We start from the raw sequence: 24161 nt of genomic DNA, 5'->3' as shown, positions 1-24161 counted from the left end.
GCACCGGGCAGGTATATGGGTGTCTGCTGAGCCAAGAGAAAACCGTGCCTGGTGATGATATAAGCGGTCTCGCCATGATCTGCAGTGGGAAAGGCCCTGGATGGATCCCAGTGTCCAAGTATTGATGTTGTCCTTTAGGAACTGTCGGCATTCCCTTCTCCTGCGAACAGGTTCGGAGTTTCCATCTTGAAATCACCGGAGGCACGGCAGAAGAGCACAACCCATGGCTCATGAGGAGTCAAGGCGTAGAACTCGTCTTGAAACCCGAGAAAATCCTCGGGTTGGCCTCTCGGTTTCGAGGGTAAGGAGACTGCCAGCCACAATCGAGGTTTAGCGGTCCTTGTCTGACACAAGAGCACCATGGGTTCGTCTCTGAAAGCACGGTAAATGAGATCTGATGCCGTCCCCGAAGGGAATGCTCATTGGATATGAATGAGCTGTGGAAGATCGTTCTTGGGAGGCGAACGCATGGCCGGTCTTGTTCCGTCCTGGCTCGAACACACATTCTGGAACAGACCTCAACGCTTTATGTGTAAGACCAGTTCGATGTTCTTGAGAAAGAAAGTGTACCTGACGTTGCTTTGTTGACTTGCTCTTTGCTCTAGCTCGTGTCCGAGGCCCCTCGAAAAATAAGAGCGAATATTGTCCTCCCGTTTGCCTTCGTTGACGAAAACCCCCTGTCCCTTCTTCCCTCCTACCTTCTCCTTGTGAACCATCGAGCCCAGTACTGCTCACGGCTTGGAAATCCCACGGCTCTGGGGATCTCTTGAATCTTGGTCGGTCCATAATGAGCTCAGAGTATCCCCGAACACGTTCATCGTTGCCATCCGATCTTCGTATCCCTTTTTCCCTTCCGAAAAAAGCATCCAGGTCATGACGCCAGATCCACAACTTCCCATCAAAAATTCGCTGTGCAAGTCGATAAGTCACCTTCGATATGCAGCGGAATTATCGTCGGTCGTGCCGCCATCGATCCCTTCTTCCCCCTTCTCTTGTTCGAACTCCCCGCAGCCAATCTCGGTATGGCTACACATAGCTTGCAGTATGGGTTGCAGGTATGAAAACTGGGATTCTTGACAATGCTGAAGCATCCAAATATCGTGATATCGATGGAAACCCGAGTCAAGGAAGATTCGAAGTCTTTGGCAGGGACCATCCGATCCGATCTGCCACATTGGGTATATTGGTCGTCCAGCTAGTTGGTCTATATGGTATTCTCAGGGTACGCTTGAGGCCCGCATGGTGCTCCGCATCTGCTCTTAAGTCAGGGGCTGCGTGGGCGACTTGTCAGTCCATGAAATGGTCAGCCCATGAAATGTGGCTGGGATATCGGAATCTGGGACGAAAATATAAGCCTCGGCAGTGTGGCAGTATGGCAGTGGGTATTGGCCAGTGGTAAAAGGGGTTTCCTAGCTGTAGGTCTTGATCTGTTAGGCACCCGAGGATGTGTGTGTGTGTGTGTGTGTGTGTGGCCAGCGAGGTGTCCCTCACGGACCTGACTGATGGGTACAATTTTTCAATGGCCAGCGGCATCTACGCTTGATCATTGCAGGCTTTGGTATCGTGTGTGGAAGCAGGTCCCCGGTGGCGTCGCGATGATCACGGTCGTTCCATTTCGACAACGTCCTCAGCTTGTCAGCTACTGGAAAACATTGTCAAGGAGGGCCGGCCGGCTATCGTTTTCAAGAACGGGGCCTAGCTCCTATCCGACGAAGTGCTGCACCTGATGATGGAAAGACGAGGGGAGCTGGTGGATTGTTGATGATCTTTGACCCAAGCAGTACCGGTCAAGTGACGGGAGAGCAAATTGTCTCTCGCCGCCAGTGATAGTCATCGTCGCCGATTTATCCTCGTCCTGAGAAACCTGAGTCTGACAGCACATCGGGTGCTTCTTCAATAGGAGGTTCCGGACTGGGAAGGTGGCGATTCTGGGTGGGAATCCCTGACGAGGGCGGGCAGCAGTGGTGCTCGCCGTCGGATGCTGTGAAAAGCAAGTCGACAGGATCTTTTGCACCTGCTCTGGTCAGTGAGGTCAGTCATTCACCCAGACAGCGTCACGTCCGTGACTTGGAGATGTCCAACGCGGTCGGCCAGATGGCCCGCCTACTCGTCGAAGTTTCTACTTCGGAGGCGTTTATGATTCATCCTGGATGATCATCAGAGATTGATGCCATCTCTCTTGCAACACATCGTCCGCATACTGACCCAGATGAAACTTGGATGGAAAGTGGTTGAAAGAGTCAGCATCAGACCCTGTTTTCCTTCTGGACAGGACGGCTAGGCCCTGCCTCTCCCAGGTACCTTTGTCAGAGAAGACGACGCCTCTTTGCTAGATGGAATGTCTCGGGAATACCATTCACAATGTGCTCCGAGTGTGCTCTTTCCAAACGTCTCGGAGAGACCAGTCGCCATGATCACCTGAAGTCCAACTCTCCACGACCGTGACGACTGCAGAGCTTCGAGTACCCGGAAGTCAAGGCTCCTCTCTTCCTGCCGAAGGGCGAGGAAATAGAAAGGGAGAACCCTATTCTTCCCTTCAGTGGCTGCCCGGAAAATGGTTCCTGGCGAGGTTATTGGGGCCAGGGCTCCACTTGACGGCAGCCTCTATCCCGAACGGGCGTCAGATTTACGTGTGTCAAAAGGCTTCACGCCCCCAGAAGCCCCCAGTCCGGTTCCATGGTCGCCTATCGAGGCGTCATAGTCAGTTGCGCTGGCATCACAACGCGGCGAGGACTTCAGATAGCGACGAGGCGCTTGGATTATCCAGGACCATTGGGGAGGGGGGGTCAAGCATTTCTCAACTGGGTTCAGGATATCTTTTCCGGACTCTCAAAAAGATGTTATTGTTGCCGAGGACCGTCCTGTCGAAACCCGAGACGGGTATGCCATGCCACCCTGGCTTGCCCTTTGGAGCTCCCGCTGTTCCCGGTATGGATGGGTTTAATATGGGAAGATGACTGGGGAGGCAAGCGCGCCATCTGGGGAGAAGGGGGCGGGAGGCCTGTACATACGACAACCATCTCACAGCAGCTGCGGCTGGCGTCCGGAACCCGTCCGAGCAGTATCGCTGCAGAAACCATGGCGCCGATCAGCCCACCAACTGGACTCTCCAGTACACTGTGCAACGCACCGCATGTTCCTGCAAGTGCTGACCATGACGGCAAGAAGAGCCGAGCCGGGTCAACGGATTATGTCTATATGGGGTCAACCGGAGATGCGCAGGAGATCTTTCAGTCACCTGCACATCAGTTCACATCCTAGAGCCTGCTGTGGCACTTTTCCCTCAAAGTGTGATGGCCAGAAATAGACATTAAGAAAGCATGGAAAACCCTGGCAACCCCTCCAGGTCATGAATCAGCCGATCGATGTCAATGACTGATTAAGAACATGGCCGAAGACTACAGGGTAACAGGGTAGCGCGATGGCATCTGATGCAGAGAGCGAGTCAGAGGCTGGCGGACTACCAGCAGTGTCCCGTCGCCGATACATCGAGTTCCAAGGTCCAGGCCTCTTGCCCCCAAAACAGAGCTTGTAGATATCATCATTATTTACCTCGAGTGATTGGCTGGCGTACAGGTTTGACGGTGGAAAACACAGGATGTTTTTTTTCCGAGCCTCTCCGTCCCTACTCTAGCCTTATTATAGTCCATCGGGTAGTCCATCTGACCTCGTTGTGAATGTGACGACCGTCGTTTGGCGCCCGTCGACCGGTCCAGTAAACGAAAGTTCTCGTTCTAACGGGGTCTCGGCCCAGCCGCGACTGACAGGAAACGCTCCGGTTGGTTGCGCCACACGCCTGCTGAGCTAAGACGCGGCTGTGTGACGCGCTGATGTACAACCCCCTCTTAGAAGCTGGCCAGCGGGCCTAGGCTCGTGCTCTGCACACTCTCACTGGCCGACATATATCGCCCGAACCATGCAGAAGTCCCAGACCTCAGGTGCTCTTGCCCAAAGATACCATCGTCTCATTGACTTCCGATAGAAAGACCAGCTTGTTACCTCGGGTTTCTGGCTCATTCATGAATAGTCCGCTGATACTCTTCAGTATGCTCATACCCCGACGCTTCTCGTAAATCAAATCTAGACTCTTGAATAGTGTCATTCTCGGGACAGTCTACAGTGCAGAAAGAAAGCGACTTTGTCCGTTTTGGAACTCCCTTATCATGCTCATCAATCACACCACTCCAGCCTACGGGAACCCCCTTTCCCGCGTCAAAATCATCGCAGCATGTCTCCCTAGGCCCCTTTGATTTTCATATCAAAATCTTGTCACTGAATATATCTACTTCTAATTAATCGAGAAGAGATTGGTTCAAAAATGCACCTGAAGGCAACAAGCCCTAGCCTTTCTTGCGCTGAGGTGGTATGCAGGGGACCATCCGATCACAGCGTGCGGACGTCACCCGCATAGCCCTAACTTCTCACCACCGCATCATCCCACCGAGATTCCTTGTTTCTACTCTGCCAGATTTGGCCTATAAGATTTTTCACTCACACGGTCAATGCTCTGGATCTCTAGTAGATGATCATATATTCAAATAAACCTCTCTTCGGTGTTCTATTCCCCCAGCACTCTACGTCAAATACTCCTCCCCAGATCATCGCGGGATTTGTATACAACCCGCATTCCGCAACGCGCAATGCAAAAATGCATCCACGTCCACAAACACACGCCTCCTCCCTTGCCCCAAAGCCTTAGCGCAATACCTACTTGACAACGTAGATAACCTCGACCAATTCCTTCTTTTCCTCTTCATCGCTCCTTCACGCCCGACAACTCGCCAACCCAGCCAGCCAGCCAGCCAGCCAGCCAGCCAGCTATTGACCAACACAACCGCTCAATTCGTGGCCAAAATAAAAGACGCCTCGCAATATACACACGTTCAGAATCCAAAGTCTGGCCACAAAGAGAAAGAAAAAAGAAACAGAAAGCCATCAAACAACCGAAGCCCGCCATGCATCTCCCCTCCCTCCTCACCCTCTCAACCGCCCTCCTGGCCACCCAGGCCCCCGCCCAATTCATCCGCTCGATGATTCCCAACGGTGTCACACCCTTCCCCTCCATCCCAGCCTCTTCCACCCCGGCCGCAACCCCGTCCACTCCCCTCTCGCGCCCAGCCCGTCCCTCTATGCGCCCCCTCCATCACGCCTCGGCCCAGCAACTGCCATTCCACCCGCATGCCGCGCACGCAGCGAGCCCATCCGCTACGCCGCTACGCGAGGCTTTCCATGCGCCGCATTATGCTGACGGTGGAATTGCGCCGATTGATCCGCTCCAGCCAGACAGCGATGTTGCGCCGGTGTTGATCGGCAAGCCGAGTGGGAAGGATGAGGGCAATTCATTCTGTATGGGGCAATGTTATGCGAGCGAGGGAGAGGCGAAGTGTTCGAAGCCATATGTAAGTTCCGTCTTCTCTTTGGGGAATCCTGCAGGGTGCTTTGGAGGCAATTGCTAATTGATTGTTTTTCTCTTTTGTTATAGGCGTCTGCTTTGTACAAGGAGGCACAGGATTGCTGGATGTGTTGCTTCACTGCGGGGGATTTCTAGGAGTTGAGTGATGTTTTTTTCACCCTTAGGGGTTGGAAAGTGAGATCCCACTTGTTGGAGGAGATTGATGATACTAGGATCATATAGTCACCCTGCTGGATCTTGCGTAATTTTTCTATTGATGAGTTCCAAGGTGGTTCTGAGTTTGGGATGTTGACATGGAGGATTATGGTATGAGAACCGGCTTGTTTTCTATTTGACAGAGGAGGGAGTGGGCAACCCATGAGGGATGGCGGTTTTTCTGTTTTCTTTAATTTTCTTTTTGAAGTGTTGTCTTTTGTTGCGCGTCTGCTGTGTTTGTATTTTTACTGGCTGGCTGTGTTCTTAATTCAGGTGAGTCACTGTTCTTCCATTAAATGACTATTGTTTTTCCGGATTGCATAAACAATGTTGTTGAAAAAGCTCAAGATATACTTTGTATACTCTCTGTATGAGGACATAAGATATAACTTCCTTCCACATCATGCATCCAATGCCCGATCTGAATCGGCTTCCTCGTCCAACAAACGCACCCGTGGCATCAACCGCCGCCCCGTACACGCAAGATTTAATCGGCCCTCCATTTCCATCTCCCAATACTCTATCTCCGGGCCCATCGTCAGCACAGTTCGTGATCGTGCCAATGCATGTACAGCATGGTAGTGCTCATCCCACGCCAAGTTCTGCCCAAAACAGTTCCTTCTCCCCACTAATTCTTGAGCCGACGACAAACTCGCAGTAACCAGTCATACATCGGGTGGTTTTGTGAAAACACAGTCCGGTCAGCCCTGCGTTCAAATCAAATATAGACTCCCCAAGTGGACCATTTCACGAATATAAACAGCCATTCCATAGCGAAGGGAGGCTTGAAACCAAGCAAGATGAAAGCTGGCGACTAACATCACAGGCTATTAGCAAGTGCGGAGCGCTGGCCAGCAGTGAAATGCTTAAGAATTGGATCTTTTAGTAATTTTTGATAGGCAATATATTCATGGAGGCTTTCAACGCATATGGACGGTGCATGAAATGTCTCGATAAACGCCACACATATACAAGAAATATAGCTATACCTAGCGGACGAAGTTCGCTCCTTGAAAACAACGGAAGATAGTAAAAGCAATTAAAAATCTTGGTCCCAAAATGCCCGTCAAGCTGGTATCAACATCTCTTTAAGACAGATGAGGAGAAAAATTAGATTTTTTCTTGCGACTTCGGCGTATATTTTCCATCTTGAGAGGGTTTTAACCGGGCCATATCATTTTCGAGAATATCTAGTCTTTCAAAACACTCTTCAGACAGTGTCCGAGATTTTATACTCAGGAAACAATAGTAATCACAGGCGAGAAGTGCTCCATCATGAAATAAGGATCGTGCTCAAGAAGGAGGCATATTGAAAATAGCGATAACATAAAGTAGTCTCTTAAAGCTTCAGGAAATAAGAAGTGAGCACGGAGGATAGAAGAGGAGCAAGGGGGAGGAGAAGGAAAGAGATAGTCGGGGGCAGAGGTGATAAAAAGGAATAGAAATGTTTTGTTTAGGTGATAGATGATTGAAAGGTCTCGAATTAATGCTTAAAAGAGGTACTAGGCTAAGTTTGTGAGCGGATTATCTACTTCGGGAATTTTGTGCTCTAAACTTACTATTAGTGCCTTACAAAGCCCCGCCAACCCTTCCGGGTTGTGGGTGCGCCACACACTAACCGCCAACCACTTATTAACCGCCATTTTTCCCTACTACCCTAATTTTTGGCTTCCCTATCAAAAACCACCATCAAAATATCCCTAGATATGACGAATTCGTATGGCTGAAGCCTGCCTGGCTGCCTCACGTATAGAAAAGCCGAATATCACGCGTTCAGCATGTGAGTTCGGTGTGCCTAGGCGTACACTCAACCCGTTGTTTGTTCTCCCAGAATATGGCTCCAACTACCACCAGAGATATTCAGGTTCCCCAAAGGAATATCTATGGCAAGAGTGATCAAAAGTGAGGGAAAGTAAATATCAGATTGAAGAGGTGTGCTCCGCACATTTTATTTCATCCATGATTAAAGAAATCTATCTGCTCTCAAGCCAAGTGTAGAGAAAAGAAGAAAAAAAAAAGGCATATCATCATCGCATGACAATGATCTAAGGGGTCAAATCTCCAGGCCCGAAGGCTCACGCTCAACCAAGCAAACAAGAGAAAAGAAATACCAAAACTCCCATTCCTTCAGCGGCCAATGCCAAGCATTACTTTGATGGCGGACGGTAGTCAGGTACGTCATTCGAACGCCCCCACACTAGTCCTCCTATCAGTCGTATCTAAGCCTTCACCTCGACACCGAGGCTCCGGACCATGCGAATCGGCGCAGCCGTCTTTTCGCAGTCTTCCCAGACAGCGCTGCTGGCGGGGAAAATGGAGCCGCTGTCGGACAGCTCGGCGACGCCAACCTCTTCGGCAGTGGAGGCGATGCGCGGCACAACCAAGGCCACATCCTTGGTCGCAGCGCTGCCGGCGAAGAGCGGGTTGTGGCGGGGTGGAAGCGGGCGCGGCACGGAGGGCTCATACATGGCCAGGTAGTCAGAGGCGGTGCTGCTGACGGACGAGGCGATGGACGAGGGAGTGTTCACTAGCGACGGAGTGTGGCTGGCGCCGCCGTCCAGGGCGGGCAGGCTGGTGGTGCTGCGGTGGGTGCGGCGCTGAGGCAGCATGACCGCGGGGTGGTGGCCATGGAACTGGGAGAGGTAGGACCAGGCGGCGGAAGAGGCAAGCGAGGTCGAAGAGCCCCGGTTCCCAGCGAGTTCTACGGGCTTCCATTCGGTGGGGTCAAGATCTGACTTGCCATCGTGGCTGACGGTGGGTATCCGGATGGAGGAGAGGGAGGTGGACGGCATCCGAGTGGGAGTCATGGGAGCCACAATGGTGCGAGGGGAGAGAGGCGGAGAGGCGGGCGGAGAAGTAGAGAAGGAGATCGAAGTGGAGGAAGCGGTGGTGTATGAAGGAGTCATGGTCGAGGACATGGTAGACATGTTGGACATAGAAGGCAAAGAAGCGGAGAGTGGTTTGCAAGAGTCTTTGCGGCGGCAGCTGCAAGTATAGCGGATTAGTATATGGAGGGTTTGAAAAGTTACAGCCGGATCAACACGTATAGATGGGGGGAAAAAGAGAGGAAAAAAAAAAAAAAAAAAACAGGCGAGATAGAAATAAAAAACCACGGATCAAGAGAGAAGAAACACCAGAAAGGGGGAATTGGGGGAGAAAGAACCGGTCGAGGGTTTTATCACGAGTTGGAAAGCTATGAGCCAACATACCGTTCACTGCAATATAGGAGGGAGTTGTTGGGGATGGTAATCTGTCTCTCGCACATGGCGCTAAATCGAAGAACATTAGCCGACGGTCTATTTAAAGCGAAACAAGCGAAGCCAGGACGCAGGATACAGGCCCAAACAGCCAACAGCGCTGATGACGGCAGCTGGCATGCCTGGCCAGGAACCGGGCCGGGCTATAGGGTGTAGATAAGACACCCTCACACAAGCCTCCGAAAATAGAATTCGCTCGCCCCCCCTTTCAAATGAGATTTGCCCCTCAGAAAGGGGGAGGGGGCGAGCGAAGGACGGTGAAGGTTCGCAGACAAGGTTGAGGGATGGTTTTGGGGGGGGAAGAGAGATAACAACATACCAGAAGTTGAGAAAACTGGCGGCCATATCCAGATCGGTCTCGTCGTCCCTGTTCACACTTCTCGTATGGGAGCCCGCGCCCAGTTTGGAGATGGAGAGGCTGACGCCCGAGGTGCCACGACGGTGCAGAACAGGACGGATCGTCTTGGGCTTGGAGGAATGGGCATGAGGAGAGGAAGGAGCACGACGATGGGCGGTTGGTTGAGTCATTGTTTTGGGGGGGGAGCAGGGATGGCGGTGAAGCCACCGGGACAAGAATAAATGCCTCGTGCTATCTTATCTGGCGCACCTTGCGGGACGAGTGGAGCACCAAGAATTCCAGACGAGGGATTTGTTTAGACTTGTTGGAACCTTTTGGGGGGGGTGGACGGGGATGGGGAGAGTAGGATGGAGACGGGAAGGGACATCCGCGGAGGGAGACGATCGTATTTAGAGGATTGCCGGGTAGGCGACGAGAATTAAACTCGGCGGGGGTCGGGGTTGGGGCTTGATTCTGGAGATTGCAGATTGGAGATTTCTGGAGGGGCAACCCGGCACGAGATCTCGAGTCCCTGAATCCTCGAATCGAGAGTTTGTGGAATGAGTGAACGAGGCCTGATAAGCGTCGAGTGGTGCCGTGCTTATCGGAGGGATCGGCGAGATAAGCGGCGAATCGGGGCCGGCTGATAAGCGGGATTACAGCCGGAATCAGTCAGGCTCCGGAGGATGGAAAGACGTTTTTAAAGTAGAACAGTCGTGGGGAAGGGGGTTGACAGAAGAAAAATAAATAAAAACAAAATAAAAGAATAGGGTTGACAGCCCCAGATCAATCTTTGTTTCTCTGATGGCAAAAGGGAGGGGGGGAAGAAAGAGCGAGGGTGGGTTATAAATAATGATTATCATCATTATCCCATCACCGCGCCAGTCGAGAATCTAGACTTTCCGATCGTCCATCACGACACCCCTCCGTCGTCGCCCGGCTGCCCCTCCCCGGCCACGCAATGGTGGTGTGGACTCCCCCCGATCCAGACCAGCATCCACTCCCGCCTCGAACGTCCACCTTCCGCAACCAGTCGTCCCTCCTCCTGGGCCTTGTCCTCTCCCCGGGGTCTCTTCTATAATTATCGGTGGCCCACCGTCCCAGGTTCCCGCGTCTTGTTTGGCTGTTCTTTATTTTCCGTTCTGCTTTTCTCGGAAGGGGAGACCAAAAAAAAAAAAAAAAAAAAACGACCAGGTTGCGAATACCACGTCGAGTTCTCGCCCGTGCACCCTCCGCCTCAGAAACGTGCCCGTCTGATACGCACGGATGTTTCCTCTGCCTGGCCACAGAATCGTCTGAAGGTGACTAGGGCGACCAAGGCGACCAGGGCCCAAAGCCCAATGGCCTGCAGTAGTGCCCCGGCAATCATCCCAGATTGCGATCGAGAGACCTGAGCACCTCATCCACCACCATGATGTCTCGATCTCAGCACGCGCTCGCTCGCTCGCTCGCTCTCTACGGAGATCTGCTAGGGAACAATTGAGTCGAGAGGTATATATGTCGTGCTCTCATCACGACATCCTAGGACCAGATGCAACTTCTTCCTCTCAATCATGCCTCGAGCACGTAGACACCCGTAAACCCTCTTCAGACCTGACGCCATCGAAAAGGCTCCGAGGGTACCTGCTTCGCAATTTGCTTCACCGCCAGAAACCACGAAAATCACTCGGGCCATGATCGGTCACTCTCGGACGCTCTTAGTCTTTCTCTTTGGCGATGCCTGGACCATTTCGCCCCTTCCTCCACCCATGCCGATTCGGTGATCGACCCTCTCTCTCTCTCTGCCCCCCAACTACCCCGGGGGTGATCAATCCGAAAAAGAAAGAAAGAAAAGAAAGAAACTGGAAAAAAGAGTCATCGGCATGGTGGAGGTTGGTGGACATATCGTCCCCACACCCAATGACACATCCCTGACACGTCCATCACCGTGTCCTGCCCTACCTTGCCCAGACCGCGAAGACACAAATCTAGAAGAACCCATGCGGGGGTTGTGGTGGAGGGAAGGGTCCCATGCAGCCAGTATGCCGGGCGAAAGAGAGGACAAAGAGGAGGAAAGAGGGCCGAGTCCTCTCGGCCATGACACGACACTATCCACTGTTGGAGCCTAGACGTCGATCTTCCGCGCGGTTCGTGTTTCGGATAGATGGAGACAGCTGCCCAAATGGTCGTGCGATCCACCTTTATCCACGGCCATTATGCCATTGTGTACCCCTCCAGTGCGTTTGTTTTGAGCCCGTCACTTCTCTCCTCCACAGCTGGCCTTGGCCCGCCGGGGGAGGGGAGGCGAGGGAAGTTTGGTCCAGACTATGTTGGGGGTTCCGGCCCTTTGCTGTGACACGTAGGTGCCTAGTATCTCCTTCTACGTGTATTTGTATTGGTTTCGCCACATCGGTGGAGTGTGCTCTGATACCAATGGACAATTGGATAAGGAAGAGAAGGTGGATTGGTCTCGACAGGCGGGAGATCCGATGAATCTCGAAACTGGCCTAAGGAAATCTATGTACATACCCAGGGATGCCAATCGGCCGTGTTGTGGGTGATGGGTGGAGTCGATCAAAACGAAAAGATGAATAAAAAGAAAACATTTCGTCAATGAGCTTAGACGCACGTCAGACGATGTGTTACTCGATTGCGCAAGGGGAAGACCTACTGTAAAAAAGTCGATGACATCAAGTGAGGCGATTCTTCCTCAGAGTTTAACAAGTGGATAAGTGTGGACGTTGAAGGGTGGTTCTGCTGTGGGATGGTTTTTTGATAAGGTTATTACTAGTTCTGAACTAGGCCTTGGGTTATAGTATTCGAACTACCACTTTAATTGCACTCTGTGTCGACGGAGTGATGCAACTGCAGGTCCCCGTTTATATACTTCATCAGAGATATATATACCCGAACCCCCCCCCCCGGGGGCTTGTATAGGCGTTCGCCAACAACGGTCCTATTCAAGAAGTGCGAGATAAAAGAAAAGAACACTCATTAGGGGACCAATCTCAACCTGACAAATAAAACCCACAATCAATTATGTGTAATTGCCCCCCCTCGAAACTTACTATTTTTGACTCCCGTCACCTTCCGCGCCCGCAAACCGTGGATGCCTTCCCGCACCTCGGAGCCGACCCTGACCAGCGGAGTCGAGGGGTCGCAGACATCATAGGTGGAACCCCCTGAGACAACACTGTGAAGAGCCCAAAATACACTCGCGAGTTAAAAAAAAAAAAGTGGATACGCACAAGGCCTTTTATTGCGTTCTACCGTGTTTCTTTTTGGCGAGGATGAATGCTGTCTCGGGGGCAACAGCGAATGGGGGGATGTAGCAAAGTAGTCGGAGTGACAGTCCAGCACGTCACCGACTCAATGGGGGAGATTAATTCGAGGCAGAAAGAGAAACAACGTCTAGACGGCGGAGAGGACGCGGTGGTTCCGGTAAATTGATATTTGGCTCGGAAGGGTATCACTATACACAAACTATGGGGGACATTATCGTACATTCGGCGCACTACAGGGTCGACGCATCACTTGTCAACTTCCATCGGCTCAGCTGTAGTCTTGGCCTCGCCTTTAACTTCAGTACTGGTCGGATTGGCATTCGCGCTGACCGTGCCAGACGTCTCATTTTGCTCGCCCTCGCCGGCAGAGCCAGTCTTGTTGCCGAGGAATCGGTCGGGTACACCCCGGGCTGCAGACCCTGCAGGTCCCACGAAGCATCCCAGCATCGAGCTCCAGACGTAACCCTCCGATAACATGCGCCGGATTTGACCGTATGCATAAGAGTTGGCGTAAGGGAGGGAGGTCTCGGGGTCGCGATAGCGAGATGGGAGCGAGGTGATGACACATAGAGATGACGAGATTTCTACAGTAGTGGAGGGTAAGATTAGCGACATTGCCTCCTTCTGTGTTGCACAAGATAGGAATATAGATGAGGAAGGGTAGAGTGGGGAAAGCGTGAGGAGGGAGGGGGGGGACGAGGGACGGGAACATACTGGTCAGGCGCGGCGGCTTTTTCGCATTGAAGTACATGCTAAACTTCTTGCTGTGCGCGGTCCGATCATCAAAGTTCTCGAGAATCGTCAGGTTGCGGCCCATATGCTCGGTCACTAGTGGCAGTGGTGGGATCTCGGACGCAGCGGGCTCGGCCGCCGCGGCAGCCGCGCCAGGTGTTTCGATCAGTGGTTGAGGAACATTATTGTCTATTTGTTGGCCATGAGTTGGCACTCCAGATAGATTGGGCGGCGTGGCTTGCAGCAGTGCCGCATTGGTGGAGGGGGCTTGAGGGGTCTGAGGGTTCTGAGCGTCCGGTGGCGTGGTGGTTGCAGTTGCAGCTGCAGGTGCAGATTCGGAAGAAACTTGTTTGGACGGCATTTCAGTGATGCTTGGTGCCAAGGTGGTCTGAGGGGCCTCTCCGGGACCTGTATGTACGTCTGTACCGTTCAGAGCTGCTTTGTTTGATCGATCATCTGTTGGAGATAGCTGTGACTCTTCCGCCTTGGGGGTGCCGACAGTGATTTCTGGCTTAGGATCTATGTCCATCAAATCCGGTTCGGTATCTGGCATCTCAATTGCTGTTTGCTCTGCCGACGCTGATTCTGTTGCATCACCTGGTGTAGGGGCAGAGGGACGCCGGGGAATTACCGCCTCTACTACAGGCTCGGATTGTTTTTCAGTGGAATCGGTGGACAAATTCGAACCCTCTGGCTCGATAGGCTTGGCCACCTCACTATCGACAGCGGTCTCACGCACGGGTTGCTGTTCAGATGGGACTTGAATGCCCTCTTTCGTGACCGCTGGCTCTGTTGCAGACTGCTGCTCCATAGATTCATCGATTGGCTTGTCATCCGAGCTGGCGTCTGCTTTGTTGGACTCTGTGATATCAGGTGTGGGAAGACTGGCAGGGGGCTCAGAATTGGATGTCTCTTGCAATGGCTGCGGATCAGATGGAAGATTAGTGCTGGGCTGGCTAGGCTGGCTAGGTGCCGGAGCAGAATCTCCTCCCGATGGTACTGATGCGGTCGGTGGTTGTGATGGGGCAGGAGTAGTGCTCTGCGCAGCCTGCACCTCCGATGCAGGCTTCTCATCCTTCTCTTTCTTTTTCTTACGGACCTCCTCCTTTTCCGGTTTCATTTTGACATCCACTTTGCCGACTCGGGTCAAGCGGCCGTTCACAAAGGTAGCCAACCCGCTCCAGTAAGAGATAACAGGCCCTTCGAGACGACGATTCTGCAGCGCCTCGATCTTGGCCCGTCGTTCTTCGGCTTTCCGCTTCTCGGTCTGCTCCCATCGATTCAAGCTCTTGCTGTTTGTTCGTTCGATCCTTGCAGCTTCGGCAAGATGGTCCTCTTGGGTCATCTCCTTGGGCTTCAGATGGGCTTTCCGCTTCTCGGCCTCCTTCATCGTAGCGATAATCCGGATGCGCTTTTCCTGGCTATCCTTGAGACGCGCGTGGGTCAGCTCCTTGTTGACCATCGTTTGTCGGCGAGAGGACGATCGTGTCGGTCCATCCTCCACCGTCGGGAGCCACGAGATGCGCTCCGATTTCTTCTTCGGGCGGGGTGGAACGGGTATCGAGGACACAGCGGTTGGGTCGATTTTGACTCGTTTACGCAGTGTTTGAAATCGGAGATCGTTCTGTGCTCGGCGTTTCTTGCGTTCTTCCTTTTGTAGCTCCATCTCCCCTTCGTAGTCATTCTGCGCGTTCGGTCCCTGGTCATCGTCGTCGTCCGAGGACGAGTCGAGCCCCATATCGTCTTCCTCCGCGGCCTCTGCATCCATTGCAAACTCATTATCGTCTTCCACTTCCTCAAAAAGTAGCGTCAAATCATCGTCAGCGGCAGCATCAATGAGTGCAGACATGTGTAATCCTGCTGTGCTTCGTTTCGCGCGCCCTTGGATCAGAGACTCCACTTGTAGCTCTTCCTCCTCCTCCCCCGAGGACGGGATGCCAGAAGAGGGATACTCTTCCATGAGGTCTGTCATTTTGACGTGGGTTTCGAGATGGCTGCGGGAGATTGCGAGACTAATCGCGGTGTAGGGGTGAGCGACTGGGCATCAGACGCGAGCCGGACTCACACAAGGCAAGATCACGGCGAGGATAAGAATGAACCGAAAAGTAAGCCGCGTGAGATTCACACGGGAACCAGAATTAGGGAATAAAGGCCCGTGACGTGGGCGCAAAGCAGGAGGACGAAGATTCCACGCTTCGGAGAGTGAGAGAGAAAGAGAGGGAGAGAGCGCGCGCTAGTGGAGGTCGCGGCGTGGCTTTGCGCTGGCGGCTAAATGAATTCATGCCTTAGGCCACAACACCTTCAGGCGCCGGCTTGGACGGCCCATGATTTCCAACTTAACCTTCTCGCGACTATTTTCTATTGATCGGACTAGCCTGGAACAAGCTGTCTAAGAGCATCCACACACCATCCGACCACCGGCTCCTCAATCATGAATGTCCCAGGCGGCACGATATGACCCACGAGCTGATTCTCCGGGCGTTCCGTCGTCCGTACCCGTTGCAAAGCCGAGAGTATTCCCCGAAGCTTGGCAGACATCGGGGTTCACGAGGAGAGCGATTGTTCACGTCAAACCCTCAGGCTGTGCTTTACACTAAGAAGCAGCTGCATTGTACTGTCTCATCCACAAGACCCTCCAAATGGCGATTGAATTCAGATCCCGGCGCTCACAGATCCCAAGGACAAGGATCAGGACACGTACCTGACCCATCCCTTGCGCGCATCCACTCCAAACAGTCTTTTGGGGCGCGGGTTTCGGAACGCCCACGATAGCAGTTCCCTTGCTCGCCTTGTTGGGGGCAATTGCATCACCACTGGCCCTGACTGGCATCCACCTGGATTCAGCGAACAGGTAATATGGATTGGCGGCCGTCGGCTGGGTGGGATCGTATTTGCAGGGCCTCGTTCATTCTCGGACGTATTCCAGGCATGACGCACCCGGAATGCGGGGCTTTCTGTCTGTTTCCACGCCAGGTCTTCGTTGAAGACCCGGCATGGCCTGTCTTCCATGTCTCCCTTCTTTCCAAACCACCATGACAGCCGCCAACCCATTCCACGGCCCACTGTATGGGAATACGGGAATTGCCGGATGAGTATCTTCAGATCTCCACGATCCGGTTGAGAGGGTTCGTAGAAACCTCCGGGTGTTTGTCTCTCCGGGCCTGGAGGTTCCAGGTAGACTCAATTCTTGGGTCTCCAGAGCAATGACATCGATGGGGCTGTGTTCACCAAACGCTGCATCGAATACTGCCCCTGCCGGGCTGAAGAAGGCTGCCCGTATTCTGTGTTCTGTAGAATCACTTAGTCACTGTCAATTGTAGCTGAATTTCCAGAATTGCCAGGAAACCTGGCTGGAATTGTTCACAGGGAACTGTGGGCCATGGTCGCCGTGTTCTCCGGGGCACAATTGTATTGTGGGAATTGAAGCTGAACAGAGGCCGCCTTTGACCAACCACATCGCCTCGAACATCCGGACACTCCCCCCAACTTCTCCTTCTTTCCCTCCCTCTCTTTCCCTGAGCTTTTCTTCCTCGTTTTTTTTTTTCTTAACTTCTTTCTTCCCTTTCTCACCACCCTTCTGTTCGGACTGTGCAATTTGACGAGGGTCAGTGACAGTTCCTCGTCCTTCCCCCCGTCCTTGTTGGGGTTCCTTTCGCCTCTGGGCCGGAGCCGCGCAAACTAACTCGCCCTCCAGCCACCTCGATCCCTTCGGCCTTCCGACCATCCTTCTCCATCCTGCTGCTTGTCCTCACTTGGCGCTCGTTCGTGTGGACTTTTTCTCTGATTTTACATGCATCCATTTGAGCCTGCGCCCTTTTGACATCCATCAAGAGCGAATCCAAGCAGCTGGGAATCCTCCGGGTTGATTCAATCGCTTTGGGGACACGGACCGGAGATCGTCATACGTTCACGACTTCAAAACGTCGTGGGATCTTTGCTTGCATACTTCTTGTTACGGTCAGTGTCTACAGAGGAATCCTCCGCTCCGTCTATCTTCACTTTGCCCTCCACTTCCCATCCTGGACACGCCCAAGTGGCAGCGCTTTGTCAACCCCTCCCCCCGTTCCTGCAACCCCCCGAGCGCCCCAGACCGGACAAACACCGAACGCCTCTGAACCTCGTCCGTCTTCCAACTGACCGTGAAATCGTTATTTTCTCTAGGTCGCATCGAATTTTCCTTTCCTCGACGTCCCGATTCATCTGTTGGACACCGCACAATTTTGATCCCAGTTAAAATCCACCCTATGGTGCTTGCCACGTACTGCCGCTTCTGAGCAGAACCCCCTCCCTCATTCATCGAGTTGATCAACCCGCATCAATTCCTTCTGGTATATGCGCTGGGTCTTGCGAGTGGACGTGAATACGAAAGACCGCTTCGCATTGGTGCCGGACTAAAGTAATCCATAATGTTACCAGTCTCACGACCAGACGGTCAAATGAGTTTCAACTACATTCCAACCACGCAGCCCATGTCGGGAACATCGACAGGGCGAAGTTCTCCCAGTGATCTGGCTGGGTCTGGGACGGGGAAAGCCCCGTTTGGCTCTTCGGGATCTATTGGTGCCTCAAGGCTGGGGGCTGGCTCTCCCTCTCACGAGTTGGGGACACGTCTCTACCCGAAAAGGTAAGTAGCTCGCGCCGTTTGGAAGTTGCGATACCCTCGGGCACATTGGTCGGTGCTAACTATTTTTCTTTGCCCTTACAGAGCCCGCGAGATCCAAGCACAGGAAGGTGTCTCTCCCAGCATTTGGGGCCCACCGACCAGTGGCCATTCGACTCCGCTTCGCGAGAATATCCCCGAATCTCCAAGTCAGGATAGCTTTCCGGACCTGATCCCCACTACCAGTGGCTCAATCACCGGCTCGGGACGCCGAGCGCGCGCCGGCACCGTTCCGTCTCGTTTTCCTCCCATGGGAACTCTCAATGAGATGGATATTCAGCAGCCATTCGTGTCGCAGACCTCCCGCCCGACACCTTCCACCAGTCCCTTTAGACCCCCTGGAATGGAACCGAGCGCCAAAGTTACGACTTCTGCAGCGGCGGCAACCCCGGCCATGTTATCCCGTCTTCGAGCTGGCTCGATGCCGCAGAGGAGCAGCCTCCTGGGGACAGGCAGCCCTTTCGGCCCTTCCTTGTTTTCTACTAATTGGTCAACTGGTCGCGATAGAGCTACAACATTGACGAGCATCCGGTCTTCGGAAGGACCAACCTCACCCAGCCAGTCGTCCTTTTCAAGAGATGGACTGACCGACTCCGATGTGAAGACACTGGACTACCTGGGTTTGGCAGAGACCCCGCAGCAGGCCCGGGCGACTCTGGCAAGGCCCTCCATGGAGGCTCTCATGCAGCAGCAGCAGCAAGCCTCTGCGCTGCCGCCGCTCCTGGCTGAGCTGGCGATGATGAAGAATAATAATCGATTCCGTTCATATTCAGTCAATGCGAAGGAGAAATACGCAGATGACGAGGACATGGAATACGAGAGTCGCTACTCACAAATCCCCTCCGGCACGCTTACCCCTTCAGCGGCCGCAACTGCGGCTCAACTGGCCGCCACACAGGCCCAGATACACCAGCACAACCTTGCGGTCCAAGCGTTTGCCAGCCATGCCTCCGTCAGCCGGCCTCGAGCCCGGACAGCTGGTATCTTGGAAGCACCTCCTCAGCGATCTTCTATTCGGAACTACCTTGCCACCCCCTCTCGTCTCGACAACAGCTTTAGTGCTGCTGATCTTCAGATCGCGGAGAGCGGTGAATATGATGAACTTTCCGAAGCCGTTCAATTGCTGCACCTTGGAGGAAGTGGTGGCGCCGCAGTAGGTGTTCGACAAGCCGGCGAGATGGGAGATGAGAACAATCAGGATGGCCCGACCAGAGCCCTCTGGATTGGCAGCATCCCCGTCTCCACAACTGTAACTTCGCTTGAGGCCATCTTCGGCATGTACGGAAAAATCGAGTCCACCCGCGTGCTGACCCACAAGAACTGTGGCTTCGTCAACTTTGAACGAATTGAGAGCGCTGTACAGGCCAAGTCGCTTCTGAATGGCAAGGAGATCTTCCCTGGTGCGGGACCTGTCCGAATTGGCTATGCGAAGGTTCCTGGAGCTTCTGCTACTGGAACTCCGGGTGCCAATGGCATCCAGTCATCTCCAACCCCTGATCCCAACTTCAAATCTCATTTGACATCCGATGGGACTGAGCGGACCGATAGTGTTAGTGTTGTGCCTCAGCTTCCTGCTCTCATTGACTTGCTCCCGGAGATGGTCGAGATTGTTCAAGAATTCGGAGCCACTGAGGATGACTCGCGCAACATCACGGCCACCATCCAGAGTGCTATTGAGTTCCAAGCCTTTGAAGATGAAATTCCGACGATTCCCGAGCCTAGCCAGACCCGGATGTTTGATGCACCCCGTTTGCGTGACATTCGCAAACGTATTGACAACGGTGCCTGCTCGATCCAAGAGATTGAGGAGACGGCCGGAGCTATGCTCCCTGAAATTGCCGAGCTGTCGTCCGATTATCTGGGTAACACGGTCGTCCAGAAGCTATTCGAGTTCTGTTCCGAGTCTACTAAAGAACAGATGCTCTCTCACATTGCACCTCATTTGGCTGAAATTGGCGTACACAAGAATGGAACATGGGCCGCGCAGAAGATCATTGACGTTGCCAAGACTCCAGCTCAGATGAATATGATTGTTGACGCCCTCCGTCCCTACACAGTGTCGCTTTTCCTTGATCAATACGGAAACTATGTGCTTCAGTGCTGCTTGCGGTTTGGCACGCCCTTCAACGATTTTATCTTTGAAACTATGCTCAGCCGTATGTGGGAGGTTTCCCAAGGCCGATTTGGAGCCCGAGCTATGCGGGCCTGTCTGGAAAGCCACCATGCCTCGAAGGACCAGCAGCGTGCATTGGCAGCTGCCATCGCCTTGCATAGTGTGCAGCTTGCTACCAATGCTAACGGAGCATTACTGCTGACCTGGTTCCTCGATACCTGTACATTTCCCCACCGTCGAACGGTCCTCGCTCCCCGTCTCGTGCCTCATCTCGTCCACCTTTGCACTCACAAGGTTGCCTACCTGACTGTCCTCAAGGTAATTAACCAGCGCAATGAGCCCGAGGCTCGGGATATCGTCCTGAAGGCCCTCTTCTTCAGCCCTGGCGATGAAGTTCTTGAAAAGATCCTTAGCGATCAAACTTCTGGCGCAACACTGATCTTCAAAGTTTTGACTACTCCGTTTTTCGACGAGTCCATGCGATCGGAAGTTGTGAAGAATGTGTCCAAAGTGCTCACCAAGCTGAAGGCCTCACCGAGCCAAGGATACAAGCGCCTGATGGATGAAGTCGGCTTGTCTTCCCGTGGCAATGGACGCGAGCACCACGGTCGTGAGCACGGAGCTAGCCATGCCTCTACGCCTGAGAAATCGCAACACCGTCAGTCCTCCCGCCATGGGAGCTCTAACTTCCCTGCGCAACCATCCCTGGAGAGACAGTACAGTGGACAGTTTGGTTCCAGCATGCTTGGCCAGACTGCTGATCCACGACCCATCTCTGCTGATCAGAACAACACTGCGCCGCTCGACGCCTATTCCAACGGCCTGTCCGGATTTGGAGCTCCCTTGAATGGACTCGGCGGTGTCAATGGTATCGGGTTTGGCCAAGACACCGGTCTTCCTCTAACCCAGCAACAGCTGCAGTACCAGGCATACCTTGCTGCTCAGGCCCGGGGTGTATCTCCCGCCGGTGTGTACCCCGGCATGGCAGGTGGCAATTTTGGATATCCCGCCGCCTCGCCCTCGGTTGAGAACCTCCGCTCTCTCCAGAACCAACAGGCATCTACGCTCTCTGCCGCGCCGGGCCAGATGAATCCTGGTCCAATGCTGGGCCAGTCCAACTATCCCCCGCAACAGTTCAGCCCAGTGGTCAACCCGGCCCAAATGTACCAATATCCTCCGCAGTTCTATGCCCAGGCACAGCCGGTACAGGGGCAGTCTAGCGGAGGTCGACGTGTACGGGTGAGTCTACCTTCTATATTTACACAACCACTCTTGAGGTGATTGCCTGCTAACATGGCTTTTAGCGCTGATCTTCGCGTATGATTTTAATTGAAATTTTTTCCCTGCTTCCATCTACATGTATAAATTCATTTTCCTCGTTTCAATTTTTGGCCATCTTTTTCTCATGGAGATTCAGCGGGTTATCTAGCTATGTTGTGAATCAAATCGACTTGGTGCGATATATTGTTTCCCCCTCGCCTTCGCTCTCGTTCCGGACGCTGGATCGCCGGACAGGAAGCAATCTATGTCATTGGGGGAAACATGGGAGTGACAACTTGGTGGAAGGTGGGGTATCATTAAAAAAAAAAGTGTGCTGTCTGGAGGCGACCAGACGCAATTCATGTATCTTCATGGAGACTCAGCGCTTTTTAAATGTCCATGTATCTTGCGATCTTTGATCTTCTGGTCTCTTACTCCTCTTTCTATTATTCTAAGAATAACTTTTCTTCGCTTTCTCCTAATTCTCTTCCTCTTTCTCTCTCTGTGGACTTTTCTGTCGGTTTCTGAATTTGTACTGGCTCGGCTTCTTGATGTGCCTTAGAGTGGACGGATTCTTTCTTGGGTTGGACCGATGTTCTAGTAGGAGACTGATTTAGTCCACTTAATAGGAGTTCCCGGGCTATTTTGCGAATGAAAATCACCAAGGTACACTTGATCATTTCTTTAGTCGGATGTCTTGCGTTTCTCAAATTTGGGTATGTCACGATGTGGTGGTGAATCTGCATTCCGGCGTCCGCCCACCAAAGCTGGAAAACCTCTCCCGAGTCCGCAACTCACCTCAACATCCCCTCTCAGACCGACCACCAGAATAGAGAGACGAGGGCTGCAATGTCCAATTCTCGAGATCATGATTCGGATATTATATTTCAGACTCCAGAGAACACAGTTTTTCTCATGGACACGCCATATTCAATCGCTTTGGCTCAAGAATTAACTTGCCAGTCGACACGAACAAATCAAGACCAGATTCGATCAACGTCCAGTAAAGAGGCATCGGGATCAGGATCATTCCCTTGCAGCAGAAAAAAGCATATTGTTTCTATGCCACCTTTGAAAATACCTTTTCCATGCACAGAGCCGAAGACAGAGATAGCGCGTGCCAAAGTGCTGGAGAGAATACCACTCAGCGAGCAGCGGTATCATGGCGAGTTCATTCAGCCGCTAGTTCAAGCTGCCTTGCGGGATATTAAATCGAAATACTGCGCTGCTGGTCGACCATGGTGTCTTCCACGTCAGGTCATTGATGAAAACCTCAAGCTAAAAAGGTCATCGGAAGATGGCATTGGCCATGATCCACCGAAGAAGCGGCACTATGAGAGTTTGGTTGACTCCAAGTTGAATGTGCACAGTCACGAGGCGTTTGGCTCAGAGTCAAGTGAGAATTCTGCGTTTTCACAACTAGGGCCCCCGGTTATTCTATCGACTACGTCCGTCAATAGCTTCGACACGCCTGCGGACATACAGGGCATCGTGAAGAACCCCTCCTCGGATGCCGCGGTTCTTGCGATCCAGACAACCCGTCATGGAAAGAGACCTAATGAGCCTGCAGAATATGTTATTCCACCTAAATCGACCTTTGTATGCTGCACACTCCCTCTCTCGCAGCCCAGTGCCAGGTATCCCTCCGAAGTAATGGCGCTTGACCATCCAATCCCAAGCATTCCTGCTAGTCAAACCTTCAATCTAATTCTTTTCGACTCCCCCTGGCCGAACAAATCAGTCCGGCGCAGTTGTCACTACCAGGTAGTAAATGAAATGGAAGTTCTTACCCAAAGATTGCTGGATATCCTGCGAGTGCATTCCTATCGCCGGACTAATGATAACATAGCCTGGAATCCAGACATGGCTGCTACGTCCAGCAGGTCTTTTCACAGCCAGGAGTCTCTGGCGGCTATTTGGGTGACCAACTCGGAGAAATCCAGACGAGCTGCCTATGAAGCACTGATGCGCTCTGGCTTTGAGATCTACGAGGAATGGATTTGGATTAAAATTACCGTCGACGGAGAGCCAGTGTCCCCCTTGGACGGGCTCTGGAGAAAGCCGTACGAAATTCTCATCATTGGACGAAGAAATAAATCCACCATGGATTCAGCATCGAGTCACAACCTAAATCCAGGGCCCATTTCACAGGAGACAGATTTACTGGGTCTTGATCCTGCCAGCATTCGCAGACGAGTGATTGCGGCGGTACCAGATCTTCATTCTCGGAAGCCGAACCTGAAATCTCTATTTGAACAGTTGTTCTTCAAAACAGATGGTCCATTCGGTCCCAAATCAGTGCACCAGCCATATTCGGCTCTGGAAGTATTTGCTCGAAATTTAACGGCTGAGTGGTGGGCGTGTGGTAATGAAGTTCTGAAATTCAACGCCCGTGAATACTGGGTCGACTATTGCGAGACGAACTAATGCAATATTTGCCCAGCTCGCAGGAGAGCTGCCTCTTTAGCTCACTCTTAGAATATGACCCATCACTATCTGTGACTCATGGCAGTTTATGATCTAGCATAATCCTGTTTTGGAGGCTGCGCCACCTTGATCCTTTTATCTGCCATGGGACTTGCTTATCCCCTGACCGACATGTGTGATGTTATCGAGCATTAGTCTCGCCGGTCGCGGTGCAAGCTACGTCTCCAAGTAAGACAGGAGGTCCTCCATGTGACAGTCAGAAGTTGGTCAGCATTCCAGGATTCAGGGAATGAACTTCAGGATGAAATCTGCATGCATTGACAGCTTGTAGTGTGTTTGGCCCCTCCAAGCCCAGACATCTTCCAGCAAGGCTCATCTTTCATCTACAGTCCCTGGGAATGGGATGCCCGCGGGCACTCTATGATTTCGATCTGTTTAATAATTACGCCATCCTAGCAGTAATTGCGTTCCTCATTCAAGCTGAATTGAGGCCTTGGTCAATGT

General features: G+C 52.6%; 7 protein-coding genes across 7 annotated transcripts; 4 read left to right on the top strand and 3 right to left on the bottom strand.

Moving 5' to 3' along the window:
- Window positions 1-2934: 2934 nt before the first annotated feature.
- Window positions 2935-3261, top strand: N7462_009699 (uncharacterized protein; the record flags this gene model as incomplete). Its single annotated transcript, XM_057081413.1, has 1 exon — window positions 2935-3261. The coding sequence occupies one exon, from the start codon at window positions 2935-2937 to the stop codon at window positions 3259-3261; it is 327 nt and encodes a 108-aa protein (XP_056930250.1).
- Window positions 3262-4955: 1694 nt separating this feature from the next.
- N7462_009698 (uncharacterized protein) lies at window positions 4956-5548 on the top strand (the record flags this gene model as incomplete). Its single annotated transcript, XM_057081412.1, has 2 exons — window positions 4956-5399; window positions 5483-5548. The coding sequence occupies 2 exons, from the start codon at window positions 4956-4958 to the stop codon at window positions 5546-5548; spliced, it is 510 nt and encodes a 169-aa protein (XP_056930249.1).
- A 2279-nt stretch (window positions 5549-7827) lies between these two features.
- Window positions 7828-9393, bottom strand: N7462_009697 (uncharacterized protein; the record flags this gene model as incomplete). Its single annotated transcript, XM_057081411.1, has 3 exons — window positions 7828-8593; window positions 8818-8877; window positions 9185-9393. The coding sequence occupies 3 exons, from the start codon at window positions 9391-9393 to the stop codon at window positions 7828-7830; spliced, it is 1035 nt and encodes a 344-aa protein (XP_056930248.1).
- Window positions 9394-12711: 3318 nt separating this feature from the next.
- Window positions 12712-15169, bottom strand: N7462_009696 (putative signal transducer; the record flags this gene model as incomplete). Its single annotated transcript, XM_057081410.1, has 2 exons — window positions 12712-13049; window positions 13180-15169. The coding sequence occupies 2 exons, from the start codon at window positions 15167-15169 to the stop codon at window positions 12712-12714; spliced, it is 2328 nt and encodes a 775-aa protein (XP_056930247.1).
- A 306-nt stretch (window positions 15170-15475) lies between these two features.
- On the bottom strand, window positions 15476-15735 carry N7462_009695 (uncharacterized protein; the record flags this gene model as incomplete). Its single annotated transcript, XM_057081409.1, has 2 exons — window positions 15476-15572; window positions 15605-15735. The coding sequence occupies 2 exons, from the start codon at window positions 15733-15735 to the stop codon at window positions 15476-15478; spliced, it is 228 nt and encodes a 75-aa protein (XP_056930246.1).
- A 1868-nt stretch (window positions 15736-17603) lies between these two features.
- N7462_009694 (putative RNA binding protein Jsn1) lies at window positions 17604-21280 on the top strand (the record flags this gene model as incomplete). Its single annotated transcript, XM_057081408.1, has 3 exons — window positions 17604-17821; window positions 17903-21209; window positions 21275-21280. 3 exons carry the CDS (start codon window positions 17604-17606, stop codon window positions 21278-21280), a joined length of 3531 nt encoding a protein of 1176 aa, XP_056930245.1.
- A 1012-nt stretch (window positions 21281-22292) lies between these two features.
- On the top strand, window positions 22293-23657 carry N7462_009693 (MT-A70 family; the record flags this gene model as incomplete). The annotated part of the gene is made up of 1 exon (XM_057081407.1): window positions 22293-23657. The coding sequence occupies one exon, from the start codon at window positions 22293-22295 to the stop codon at window positions 23655-23657; it is 1365 nt and encodes a 454-aa protein (XP_056930244.1).
- Between the last annotated feature and the right edge of the window lie 504 nt (window positions 23658-24161).

Source organism: Penicillium macrosclerotiorum, assembly GCF_028827735.1.
Source record: "Penicillium macrosclerotiorum strain IBT 26536 chromosome Unknown utg000009l_segment0_segment0, whole genome shotgun sequence".
NCBI classification, from domain to species: Eukaryota; Fungi; Ascomycota; class Eurotiomycetes; order Eurotiales; family Aspergillaceae; genus Penicillium; species Penicillium macrosclerotiorum.
The sequence above is the reverse complement of the archived record's forward strand: the minus strand, read 5'-3'. Positions and strand labels throughout refer to the sequence as shown.